At 44.8% G+C, this 12,848-nt stretch overlaps 1 protein-coding gene across 2 annotated transcripts in view; it reads right to left on the minus strand.

The window, feature by feature from the left end:
• TMEFF2 (transmembrane protein with EGF like and two follistatin like domains 2) overlaps positions 1-9,910 on the minus strand; it is a 232,074-nt gene extending 222,164 nt beyond the window's left edge. The window contains exons 1-2 of one of the 2 annotated variants that reach the window (XM_040475703.1): positions 9,332-9,910; positions 6,841-6,950 (exon numbers count right to left, since the gene is read on the minus strand). In XM_040475703.1, the coding sequence (XP_040331637.1) occupies positions 6,841-6,950; positions 9,332-9,503 (282 nt within the window). In that variant the 5' untranslated portion in view covers positions 9,504-9,910. The remainder of the gene's footprint in view (positions 1-6,840; positions 6,951-9,331) is intronic. The other variant, XM_040475704.1, reaches the window with a different exon arrangement.
• Positions 9,911-12,848: the final 2,938 nt, after the last annotated feature.

The following is a 12,848-nucleotide window of genomic DNA, read 5'->3' on the forward strand; positions in this document are numbered from 1 at the left end:
TCCAAGCAGGTTCCGCACTGTCAGTGCAGACCTTAATGTAGGCCTCCAACCCACAAACAGTGAGATCATGACCTGAGCAGAAGTCAGATGCTTAACTGACTGAGTCATCCAGGTGCCCCAATATATGTGGATTTTTTAACTTACATCTCAGAATTGACCTACCATAGGTCAATCTTCCAGTGAGCAGAACTGACGTAGTACCACATAAATGGTGCTCATGTCAGAAACGTGGCCTGGGAGGATTTATGAGGAACCACTGACATTAAAATGGTATCTGAGCACATGGAGGAGAGGTCTGAGAGAGGTGAACAACTGGTGACATAGTCTTGCTGACACTTTCAGTAGGCAGAAGGTAATCAAAATTAGTGTGATGGCTGGACTAGTTGGCTTCTCATGCTCAGGTTCTGGTATCCTTTTTTTTTAATTTTTTTTTTTTTAACGTTTACTTATTTTTTTGGGACAGAGAGAGACAGAGCATGAACGGGGGAGGGGCAGAGAGAGAGGGAGACACAGAATCGGAAACAGGCTCCAGGCTCTGAGCCATCAGCCCAGAAGAGCCCGACGCGGGGCTCGAACTCACGGACCGCGAGATCGTGACCTGGCTGAAGTCGGACGCTTAACCGACCGCGCCACCCAGGCGCCCCTGGGTTCTGGCATTCTTGTCCTTGGCTACCTGTTAATCTCCACCTTCAAACCTGCTTACATTACTCTGGGTCCACATTTTCTTCTTTCCAACCCCTGGAACCTCTCTATTTATCTTTCTCATCTACTTCTGCAGAATACTCAGATGTAGTCAGCGGACAGGGGGTGAGGGGTGGGAAGTATTTATTATCTCTGACAAGTGCTAGAACACAATGCCGATATGCATCTTAAAATATGGAATAAACTGATAAAGTGTTCCTATGCCACTTCTGAAGGACGCAGTAAGCCAAATGTGAACAGTGCTGAAAACAGAGCTGCCAACTTCCATGCACAAGCCAAAAGGGAGATTTGTATGGAGCTGAAGAGAGCTCAACTGTAGATTACCAGCACGATGTTTTTGGCCTTTAGTACCACGACTGGCGCTCATTAATATGAATAATGCAAGGAGGAAGCATACTCTAAATCCTTAAGCCTCAGGAGTGCAAGTCTGGTCCTCATTTCTCCAATTTCTCTCACAAGGGCCTCGGTGTAGGACCTTGTGGACATCACTCAACAGTTAAATATTTAACAAGCTTATAGCTCAGTTTCCCCATCTGAAGTGGTTAACTAGGACATTTAGGAGGATTAACAGAGTCATGTTTCTAAAATACCTGGGAATATCCATGTAGGAAAAGAAACGTTAACTATTTGTCTCTCATGGTATGTATTGTTTTTTTTGTTTGTTTGTTTTGTTTGTTTGTTTTTTAATTTTTTTTTCCAATGTTTATTTATTTTTGGGACAGAGAGAGACAGAGCATGAACGGGGGAGGGGCAGAGAGAGAGGGAGACACAGAATCGGAAACAGGCTCCAGGCTCCGAGCCATCAGCCCAGAGCCCGACGCGGGGCTCGAACTCACGGACCGCGAGATCGTGACCTGGCTGAAGTCGGACGCTTAACCGACTGCGCCACCCAGGCGCCCCTATGTATTGTTTTGAGTACAGCTGACACCCCGTCTAACGCTGATACTAAACACACGTGTCTAAAGTTAAAGAAATAAAGGAAAACAGGATACCCTGGTACATAAAAATAGGCTAAGTACTATGTTAAAATATGCCAAATTATTGGAAATACTTTTTAGTGGTAATCATAATACTGCTCAGTTTCAGATGAAGGGACGGACAGATTCAGACGTTAAGTGATTTGCTAAAGGCCACATAGTTGGCTGGTAAGAGAAAAAAAAACAAGACTCAGGCCCAGATGGTTAGACCCATAAATGTATGTGTTGTACAAACCTCCTCTCAGGGGAACAGTGATCCTATTTTTCTTAAGATGTTGTAAAAATCTTAAGTTTGTTTTCCAAATATGTGTTTTCCAGTGGAATGGTTTTGCTCCAAAGTGTCCACATTGCTTAAGAAAGTAGCTACATATCACACTGGTGGGTTCAATGACTTGACACTCTAGAATATATGGAATTCATTTTACTACAAATGAACAAAAAATGTATGCGAGAAGTTTTTTCATATGATTTATTGCTTGTTTGGTTAATGAAGATTTCTCTTAGCTGAGATTTCAGCATCTAGAAGCTAGGTATAACTTACATTTTCTAGATTGTTGGCACTTTCCATGGAATCTGGCATGTAGAAGGCACTCCACAGATGTTAAGTGAATTCTTGTTATATTCCCAGTTGTCAAAGGCTTAAGAATAATGGCTTAGGATATGGTATGTTTCTCTTCCAAAAAAGAAAAAGATAAAAAACCTGCACATGTCCCAATCCTTTGATCATTCAATAAGCAACTTTCTCTTCTCTGTAACCACATTTCTTTAAATGAAAGAAAATACGACTTTAAGGGTGGGCAAGCCTGTGGTTATGGTGAAAGTGACTCTGTGTGACTTCTCAGGCTAGGTCATTAAAGGATACAGCTTCTGTCTGGCTCTCTCTCTCTTTCTGGACACTTGCCCTTAATACCCAGCCATTGTGGTATGAGGTAGGCCAAACTAACACACACAGAGAGATCCACATTGAGGACCCAGGTCTCCAGTTGATAGACTTATGAGTGAGAGCCCTGAGGAGAGTACAGAACCAAGCCTTTGAGTTCTCTCCCTTCCTCGGCTAATGCCAAGGGAAGCAGAGATGAGATATTTCCATCAAGCCCTGTCCAATTGTAGATTCATGAGCAAAAAAAACCAAAAAAAAAAAAAAACACAAAAAAACAAACGTTCGTTATTTATTTTATTTTATTTTTTATTTTAAAAAATTTACATCCAAATTAGTTAGCATATAGTGCAACAATGACTTCAGGAGTAGATTTCCTAGTGCCCCTTACCCATTTAGCCCATCCCCCTTCCCACAACCCCTCCAGCGACCCTCAGTTTGTTCTCCATATTTATGAGTCTCTTCTGTTTTATCCCCCTCCCTGTTTTTATATTATTTTTGTTTCCCTTCCCTTATGTTCACCTGTTTTGTTCATTATTTTTAAGTCACTAAGTTCTGGGCAATTTGTTATGCAGTCCTAGTAAGTGGAAGAACTGCGGATCTAAAACGTGCTTATTAAAATGAAAACATTTAATATCTGAATTGAATAATATCTGAGAAGCATAACTTCATCATATTTTTGAATTACAAACTGATAACTGGTCATTGTATGACCAGTGCTATCCATGAAAAACTGCATATGGTCCTTCCTCCCTCCTTCCCTCCTTTCCTTTTTCCTTCCTTCTCTTCTTACTTTATCCTTCCTTCCTTCCATCCACCTATCCATCCATCCAACTGTCTCTAAATTTTCCTCTCCACAACTGATTTATCAGAAGATTTAGCAGCATGTCATCTGGTATTTAGATAGAAATGAGGCTGCAGGCCATTTCTGGAACTCATATCATCACCAAAAACTCAGGTGTACTACCTGTGATATTGAATTGTCTACAGTAATTTGGCATTGTTGTTGCTGTTACTGATATTTTCATGTATTTTTGCATGTATAACGTCCTGGGAAAAAATTAGATTTGGTGTCAAAGGACCTAGGTTCTTACTTTAAGATCACCACTTAATAATGGTAATGGGCCTGAATGACCTCATCAGTAAAAGGAGGATAAGACAATTAACTCACTCAGTTGTGACAAGTAAAGGGTAGAATGTGTTTATTTAATTTAAATTTAATTTAATTTACTTTAATTTTTTAAATGTTTATCTATTTATTTTGAGAGACAGAGGGAGAGAAAAGAGAAAGCACGCCCGGGAGCAGGGGAGAGGCACACAGGGAGGGAGGCAGAGGGAGAATCCCAAGCAGGCTCCACGCTGTCAGCACAAAGCCCAATGTGGGGGGTCCATCTCACAAACAGTGAGATCATGACCTGAGCAGAGATCAAGAGTTGGATGCTTGACCAACAGAGCCACCCAGATGCCCCTATGTTTATTTTAGATCATCTAAGAGAAGTGAAGGCAAATACATGTTCTCTTTAGTGCTTCAATAATAATCCAAGTTGGCAAACTACAGATCACACCCACGCTTCCCTTCGAAATTTATCTCTCAGACAGAATGACCATCGTTCACATTCTAATTTGAATGAAAGAATTTGTGACTGTATCCATAAACACAGGAGACTAGGAGTAGATAACCTCAGCTAGTTTAGACTAGGATATAGGAAAATAGATTCTCAAGACATCTATCTCCCTTATATGGAGGGAAAACACACACACACACACACACACACACACCAAAACCTCAAATTCATTGGAATGTACTAGAAAGGAATGAATCAAGATACTCTTAGCCTAAAATATCTTATTATTCTTTGCACAACTTGTGCATTTTCTTTGATCTTGAACCTAAATCAGCCACTCTACAGTCTTAGTATGTATAGAGTCGAAATTTTCCATGAAGGGAATGTTTATTTTCTCTTGACAGACTGACATCTGTCACAAAGCATAAGCTAATAGCAGTAAAATCTAGTAGTAAATTTAAATACTATAGGCATTTAAAAAAACACATTTATTTTCTTATTCAAACTTGTTTTCATTGCCCTCTCCTCAATCAATTCCACTGAACAATTATTTAAATTAATGACAAATGTAACTGGCTGACCAAAACATGAAAAGCACAAATATTTTTGTTGATAAAAAGTTTTACCAAAACCCTCTGTGGAACCTGAAAACTGAATACAGTTTCTTTAATAAGAAAACTATACTTTTCCTTGTAGTAGCATGCACCCATTTAGAATTTTGTGAACTCCATTATTTTTCTCTTGTCGAAATCTTGTTAGAATTATGGTTTTTCCTTTGAGGAACATTCTTTTTGGTTCATTTTATACTGCTCATGAATTCACTTCTTATGCCTACCCTGGGTCATGAAAGTAAGACCAATTTATGGGAATCACAAACTGTAAGGGGGAAAATCCACAAAATCCTTTGGGCCTTTAATTGCTGATTTGTCCAAATGTACTTTTCCCTGAGTTAACATTTGGGGAAAGTATGAATTGGAGAGTTTTCATGCTCTACCTCTCCCATGTAGTTCATTGAAAAAACATAATTACATTGTTCAGGGCGGCTGGAGACCTTAGAGGTTCATGTCACGTGCGTATTAAATATGCACAAATATGTTTCTAACACTATAATATGGTCTGAAAGACTGTAGTGTGGTCACAGCAATATTCACCCACCAGGAGGTGGTGCACTTTGCAAATATTAGTTGTTTTATTGCTTTTCTTAGAAAGAAGAAAATAATTTGCAAGAAGCTTTTAACTTATCTACAAACCATTCAAACTATATTTAAATCTGAATTCCCTTATCTCTTTCACTGGGAGGTCAAATTCAATTCAAAATATTTAATTTCATCAGCAATTCTAAATATTGCATACTATAACAAGTTTTAAGACCTGAATTTCACTTTAATGTTTTCATTTGTTCTGTAACATTTTTTTTCTTATTTTTTTAGTTTTGCTTACCCAGTCTGGGAAAAGTTTTACCTGATCTCATTTATATAGTTTTGTTTATGCACGTATTTCTTGGTTGAACCTTATGTTAGATTTCATGTGTATTTACAAAAGTAATTCAGCAACACTCAAAGGTGAATATAAGACATTAATACAATAGCTGTGGTAGTTGAGGGTACATATGCTTATGTAAACATTCTGAGAGAAAAGAGGGCTTATAATTTACGTGGTATAAAGCATTTGTTAGATGATGGCTGTAATAATGACATGAGTTCTATCTTCAATAGATACGCATAATGTAGTTTTGATGATACAAGTGCTACAGTCTCCCATTCTATTTACAAAAAAATTATTTTATTTATTCTTTTAACATGAGGCAAACTCCATCTTCCTAACATTCATAAAATGACCTGCAGCTATTTGCACTCTTTCGGGTTTTTGGGAGATCTAGCTGTAATTCAACGTGATACCCATGAAAAGTTGATATATATTAATAAGTTCCAAGATTTCCAAAACTAGCACAGTAGTTCTGAAGTCACGCTAATAAGGAGTTCATTTAAAAACTTAACTGGAGGGGCGCCTGGGTGGCGCAGTCGGTTAAGCGTCCGACTTCATCCAGGTCACGATCTCGCGGTCCATGGGTTCGAGCCCCGCGTCAGGCTCTGGGCTGATGGCTCAGAGCCTGGAGCCTGTTTCCGATTCTGTGTCTCCCTCTCTCTCTGCCCCTCCCCCGTTCATGCTCTGTCTCTCTCTGTCCCACAAATAAATAAAAACGTTGAAAAAAAAATTAAAAAAAAAAAAGAAAAAAAAAAAAAAAAAAAAAAAAAATAAAAAATTAACTGGATTGCCAGGATCAAAAAACCCAAGGCCATTAAAAAAAAGCAAGATGAAAAAAAAAAAAAAAAAAAAATGACAGCCCCAATCAAAAAGAACAAAAGTACAAATCCACACTTCTTATCCATTGATTGTTGTAGCTACTATCCCCAGCAGTTGTTGAATTATAAAATTCTTGCTAGATGGGACACATAAACCTAATTTGCTTCTGACACATCAAAGGAACAACCTGAAGCTTTCTACCTCCAGTGGCATTTATAACTCTGGCATACACATTTCTCCAAAAAGCTATGTCTTTTTGACATCCGTTGGCTCTCTTGGCAGGACAACACTTTTGCTTGGTGCCAGCTTTCCTCTTAGCTTGCACAGCTATAAATTGCCAAGTGATGGTTTGTAAAGGGAGATCCCTTCTTTGTAGTCTCATCAATGAAGAAGACGCAAATATCAGACTTCTTACCTTGAACTGACAGACGCAAGTCACAGTGTCTCCAATTCTTAAACATTCCCCATCAAATTTACAGGTGTTGGTGTCACAGAGGAAGAGATCGTTTTCTCTGTCATCATAACCTCAAATTTAAAGAAAATATTCCAGTCATTTAAAGATGTTACAGATTTTAAAAACAACCACAACAAAAGCACTATCTTGCAGCTTTAAAAGAATTGCTCTAAATTTTTATTCCATTAACCACAGCTGTACTGCAAGGTCATTCTCTACTGATAACCTCCAAAATCTAGTTAAGTGATCAATATTCATTTCTTTTTTTTCACAATTCTTTTTTAGTGAATTATCTTTTAATATTCTCTTTTGATTGTGCTATTTTATTTTAGCCAGAGTTAATACTGGCAGCAGTGAATGAAGGTTTATAACTTGATCCCCAGCTTCTTTATTTTTTTTTCTCATTAAGTAGAGTACAGTTTATGACCCCCCCCCCAAGCCTACATTTTAGAAAAAAGCTGTTGATGGTCTCTGAATGTCATTTTACCATTTTTCCATCCTTAATCATTCTTTTGCCTTAAGGTCTGAAGCAACCCCTTATTTGGAATTTCTCCAGACAAAGAGGAAACAAAGCCCCAATAATAAAGATAAACAGGCACAGTGTTTTCTGTGATGGTCTGTCTGGCTCAAATGAAGATTGATCACCTCTAAGTTAACAGGGTGGGGGGGGGGGGGGTGCCAGGTTCTTGAAAACCTGCCTTGAAAACAAGTTTATTCTCTTTAGTCTCTGCAAATCTCCTTAAGATATCCGGCTCATAGTACATCTCTTGATTGCCAACCTCAATTTCCCATTTAAGTTAGTTATTTCCTAAAGCGATACTGTACTTGGGATGAAGCAAACCAGGCATGTTGGTCTACAAGGCTGTGACCATTCATTTCAAGCACAGGTTGTTTCATAGCCCTATGATAAAGCACCTAAAAAAGTGACCAGACACCTGAAAACTGGAACTTAGCTTTTCAAAAATAACATACATGCGCCCATGAACCAGGAATAAGTTAAAGAAGACATGCTAAATTTTATAAAAATACCAAAGTTAGAAATTGCCAAAAACAGAACAAAGGCAATCTATTGACCCAAATCTAACAGGGTGCAAATCTCAACCTGTCTTTAAAAAAGCACAAACTATCATGATGCATAATAATGTTCCTCATGGAAGTAACAACCTAGGACTACATGTTCTTTCATCCTATGAGTTACAGTTGGCCATTCCCACCTCTCCAAAGTTACACACACTTCAGCTTACATACATCCCTGGAAGCCACTTTGTTCAGAGCCAGATTTAACTACAGCAGAATTATATTTACAGAAGATGAAAAATTACATGCACGCTTGCTAAAACTAGAACAGACCAGACCTAGGGGACAATACCCAGGCATGTGAATGCAATTTAAAATGCCAATGAAATCACACCATAATCCCGCCCGGGTATACTCTGGGCTGTCACACTGAAATGCAAAGCCAGCCCGGAGTACAGCAACTCCCATCCTCGGGCCCTACGTACTTAGGAGGCTTCGGCTGAGCAAAGCCTGCCAAGCTCTCGCGTTCAGACTCTGAAGGGACCCCGGCAAGCAAGAAGAACGCCGGACCCACTCGGAGGAAGCTTGCCCAGAAATGGAGTCAGCCCGGGGTCGGTTCCGCCCGCCCGCAGGAGCCTGCCCGCCTCGGCTATGCCCACCCAGGCCTGGGAGACCGACGACTGATTCTTTTCTCAACTTCCCTTCCCCATCAGGAGCTTGGGGAGGCAAGAGAGAAGCATCTCTGGGCTGCAAAAACACGTCTTTGAAGGAGGATGTGGGAGAGAGGAAGAGACGGAGAGAGGGAAAGGGAGAGAGAAAGGGGAAGACAGAGAGAGAGATTGATTCTCTTAAACCCCAAGCTCCTTTAGAATCCGTGTGACCTGGTCTTGAAAGCAAGACCAGGGCACCCCATGGCACTTTTGCCAGAAATCAGTGTTTCCCCTGCAGTCACTCTTGGATTTATCGCTTTCTCGCTTGTTCCTTCCCATAAAGTTATTTCTCGCTCGTTTTAGCTAGACTTTTTCCTTTCATGATGGAAAGGTTCTGTTTTAGTCCCTACCCCCCACCCCACCCCACCCCCCACCCCCCCAGCCCCCAAGGACTGGTGCTCATTTCGGTGGATCCACAAAACCATCCCGTCCAGTATTTCTTAAAATATCCGCCGCTCTAAGGGCAAGGATGCAAAAGGTTCCTACACGTGTACTTTTTGCCCACCCCAGACCCCGTCACCCCCCTCCCCCCCCCCCCGCCCCAGCTTCCGCAGCGGCCTGGAAGGTTCCCAGTGCTCCTCGGGGTGGAGGTCGGTCGTCCGAGAGGTTTGGGGCAGTAAGAGGCACGGGGCTGAGGAGACGCACTAAGGTGGGCTTGGTCTGCGCTGGAAACGCGTCCCCTCTGCGGGGCCGAAGGGGGTCGGGCGCTGGGGTGGTGGACTTACCAGAGCAGTTCCAACCGGTGGGCGTTTGGCAGTCACTTAAGGAGGTAGGGAAAGCCGCGAGCTTCACCGGGCGGGCTACGATGAGTAGCATCACCGGCAGCAGCAGCAGCCAGCAGAAGCCCTCGCAGAGTGTCCAGCTGCTGCACTGCCGCGGGGACTCCCACAGCACCATGACTAGTTCGCGCAACTCTGCAGTAGCAAACGGCTTCCGAAGAACACGCGATCGCGGGGGCCGGGCAGCGGGCTACTGGGCATCCCGCGGACGGCGGCAGCAGAGGCGGCGGCGGCGGCAGTGGCACCCGACGGGGAAGCAGCAGCCAAACCCGCGCATGGTCTCCGGAGTTTCAGCAACATCCAGTGACCCGGCCCAGCCCCGGGAGCGAGAGGGTCGTCCGCCGAGAAGCTGCGCCGGAGACTCGGGGGGCTGCTGCCATAAGGAGGGGGATCTGGGAAGCCAGGGGACCACGAGAAGACCGGAGTCCGGAGGGCGGAGGAGAGGAGTCCAAGGAGGCTGCGTGGAAGGAGAGTCAAAGCGCCCCACAGCCCCGCAGCCGCCTCTCGCGCTCTGCCGCCCGCATCCCTCTGGCGTTTGGGAAGCAGCAGGTCCTTAGCCCGCCCGAGATCACGTGGGAAGAGGCAGGCGGGCGCTGATTGGCGGAGCGGGATGCAGGTCCCGCGAGGGAGGGGTCGGCGAGGAGGTGCAAGGAGGAGGCGACGGCGGATGCCACAGATGGGCCAGCTCGCCAGGCGCTGGCCCGAGTGCGGCTAGGCGGGGATGGCTCGGGGGAGAAGCGCGGGCTCCAGAGTGGGCGACTCTCACAGCTTTTATATACCACCTGCCCTTTCACTTTCCGCCCCACGACCCACCCCCCCCCCCCACCCCGAGCTCTGGGTCCGGTCTAGGGCTCTCCGATCTAGCTCCCCTCGTCAGTGCGTGACCCCGGGCTGCGAGTGCCAGCCGCGGCTGGGTGGCGTCTCTCCGAGCTGCGGCCGGCGAGGGCTGAGGTGGCGGAGGAGCGGGAGCAGCAGGGCAGAGAGGGGAGAGCGGGCCCAGAGGAGAGGGTGTCCTGCTGGCGCCCCGCGCTCCTGCGTGCGGGAGCGCGCCGCCTGTATCCGGATTCAAGCTGGGGAAATCGCCGCGCGAGCCCAGGAACCTTTCTCTGGGGAGGTGGCAGAGACCAGGAGAGGGTGAGAGGCGGTGGTGTGAGAACAGCTCTGGCCGGCCTGGAAGCAGCAGCAGTTTCCCCCGGAGCCTGCGACCCGGAGGCTGCTCGCCAAGCTGACTCAGCCAGCCTTGCAGGCTCTCTCTCCTCTTCCTTCTCTCTCCCTCTCTCCCTCCCCTCCCTGGCCCCCTGCAGCTCCGACGCAGCCCGGGGAGCCCAGACTCTGGAGCCTTCTCGTCACTCGCTCCTCTCCAGCCGGGAGCGTGTTAGTGCGGCTGCCCGGGAGGCGCGGGGAAGTGTGTTCCGGAGGTCAGATTGGCTCCGCACAAGTGGTCGGGGAGAGGCGAGGAGGGCTCCTCCGCGGCAGCAACGGGTGGGTTGCGGGCGCAGCCCCCGGGAAGCGGCTTCCCAGAAGAGCGGCTCACTCGGGCGGCGCGGGGAGCGGCCCTGCGCGCTCTAGCGGATCTCTCCGCCCCATCGCCGGCGACCCGGGGAGGCGAGAAGGTCTAACTCGACTGGACTATCTCGCTCGGTGCCCTTCTTTCTTTCGCTCCAGCCGGCGCTGAGCAAAGGCGTAGCGGGACCCGCCTTCCGCCTGCTGCATTCTTCACGCAGTTAGACACTCTTTAGCCTAATGGTATTTTAGTCGCTAGTAACCGGACCGAGAGCTTCCCGGGACGTGGATGGAGAGGAACATTTTTCCGTCGTGACCCGGGTCGTTATTGCGGTCACAGTGTTTTGGATGACCTACAAGGAAGAATTTTCTTTTCTGTGTGATTGTTTAGTGATTCGGGATTTTTTTTTCTTTTTTTTTTTTTTTCTCGCAGCACCCTCCCTATTTCTCTCTCCCTCCCTCCTTCTTTCCTCTTTCTCTTCTCTGCCTCCTCCCACCTTCCTTTTTACCTTCCTTCCTTCCTTCCTTCCTTCTTTCCTTCCTTCCTTCCTTCCTTCCTCCTTCCCTTCCTTCCTTCCTTTCTCTTTTTTCCCTTCCTTCCTTTCTTCCATCCTTCCTTCCTTCCAACCTTCCTCCCTCTTTCTTTCTTTCTTTCTTTCTTTCTTTCTTTCTTAGCCCTCATCTCTGTTTCTCTCTTTTAGAATCTCGCCTTTCCCCCTCTCCTTCTGGTTCCCCGAATTTAGAAGAGCGTGTTTGATAGTATCTCACAGGCAATTAGCGTCCATCCCCAATCACTTAAAAGAGGCATCAGTACACTTTGAAAGCAGGGACTATCTATCTTTGGCAGGCACCGTCAGAAAAACAAATTGTGCCCGAGCTATCCTTTTAAGTACCTTAACCTCCAACCTCCTCCCACTTCCTTGCTTTTTAACTTCTCCTTTGAGAGATGTGATCGTGCAGCACCTCAGAGCCTCAAAGATATCTCATCTTTTTTCCTGTGTGAAACCCATCCCTTTATCTTACATCTCCGCCTCCGCCCCAAGATTACCCCCCAACCCTCGCCCACTTCCAAAGATTTCTGAGCCTCAGTGTCTCTCACTCCTGGCAATTAAGTAGCAGATCCCAGCATTCTAGTCGGTGGCATCTCGCTTCTCACCGACAAAGACTCCATTAAAACAGATCAATTAGACCAGACGTTGGAGGCATCAGAAAATCGGCTTCCAGACAGCGCAGCTAAATTCTTTAAGGAAACGGAATGCCCATTAGCTACAGCTGCCAGCCGATATTGCAAAAACAAGGAATCAGGGATGTCTTTCGCTGCACCCTTTCAGCAGAAAAGGCAACATAAATATACACTTAATGTAGATCAAGATTTAACAAGTCCCAGTTCAGAGTGAGGACATGTCATTTTCCATAGCAAGGCTGGTGTGGTAACTAATCAGGCTTATGAAAATAAGTCATGCTTAAAACTAAAGGCAAAGTCCTTAAAAGTGTTTATGCAGTAATTATGATAATGACAGGGACCTGCTAGGAATTCAGTACTTGGCTGTATAAGTAGAATTTTACAGCACCTCTTAGCAGAGTACAACTGTTATTGAATTCTCTGCTAAGTAAATTTTTGGCATGCTTTCTACTAATATGTACTCTTCCTAAGACATTTTGCCCAAAGTAACTTAAAACTCCAAAGGAGTTAATTACTGGTTGTGACTGGTTAACAAATGCAGTTACTTGCACAGTGGTTCTTTAAATTACTAAACAGTTTCAGGCAAAGCCTTTCCAATAGGAATGCTGTGATTTTGTTTAGCTTGCTTTGTACTTGGTGTTAAAGTGCCACCAAGAAACAAATTCTGAAACTGGCAGGCACCACCAAGTGGCAGAAGAACATCACTCACTGCACAGAGCATAGGATCGCTGAACATGTAAATACAAATATATACGTTATTTAGCCTCATCATTAGTA

This window comes from Herpailurus yagouaroundi, unplaced genomic scaffold (genome assembly GCF_014898765.1).
Source record: "Herpailurus yagouaroundi ecotype Mexico unplaced genomic scaffold, PumYag 140, whole genome shotgun sequence".
Classification (NCBI taxonomy): domain Eukaryota; kingdom Metazoa; phylum Chordata; class Mammalia; order Carnivora; family Felidae; genus Herpailurus; species Herpailurus yagouaroundi.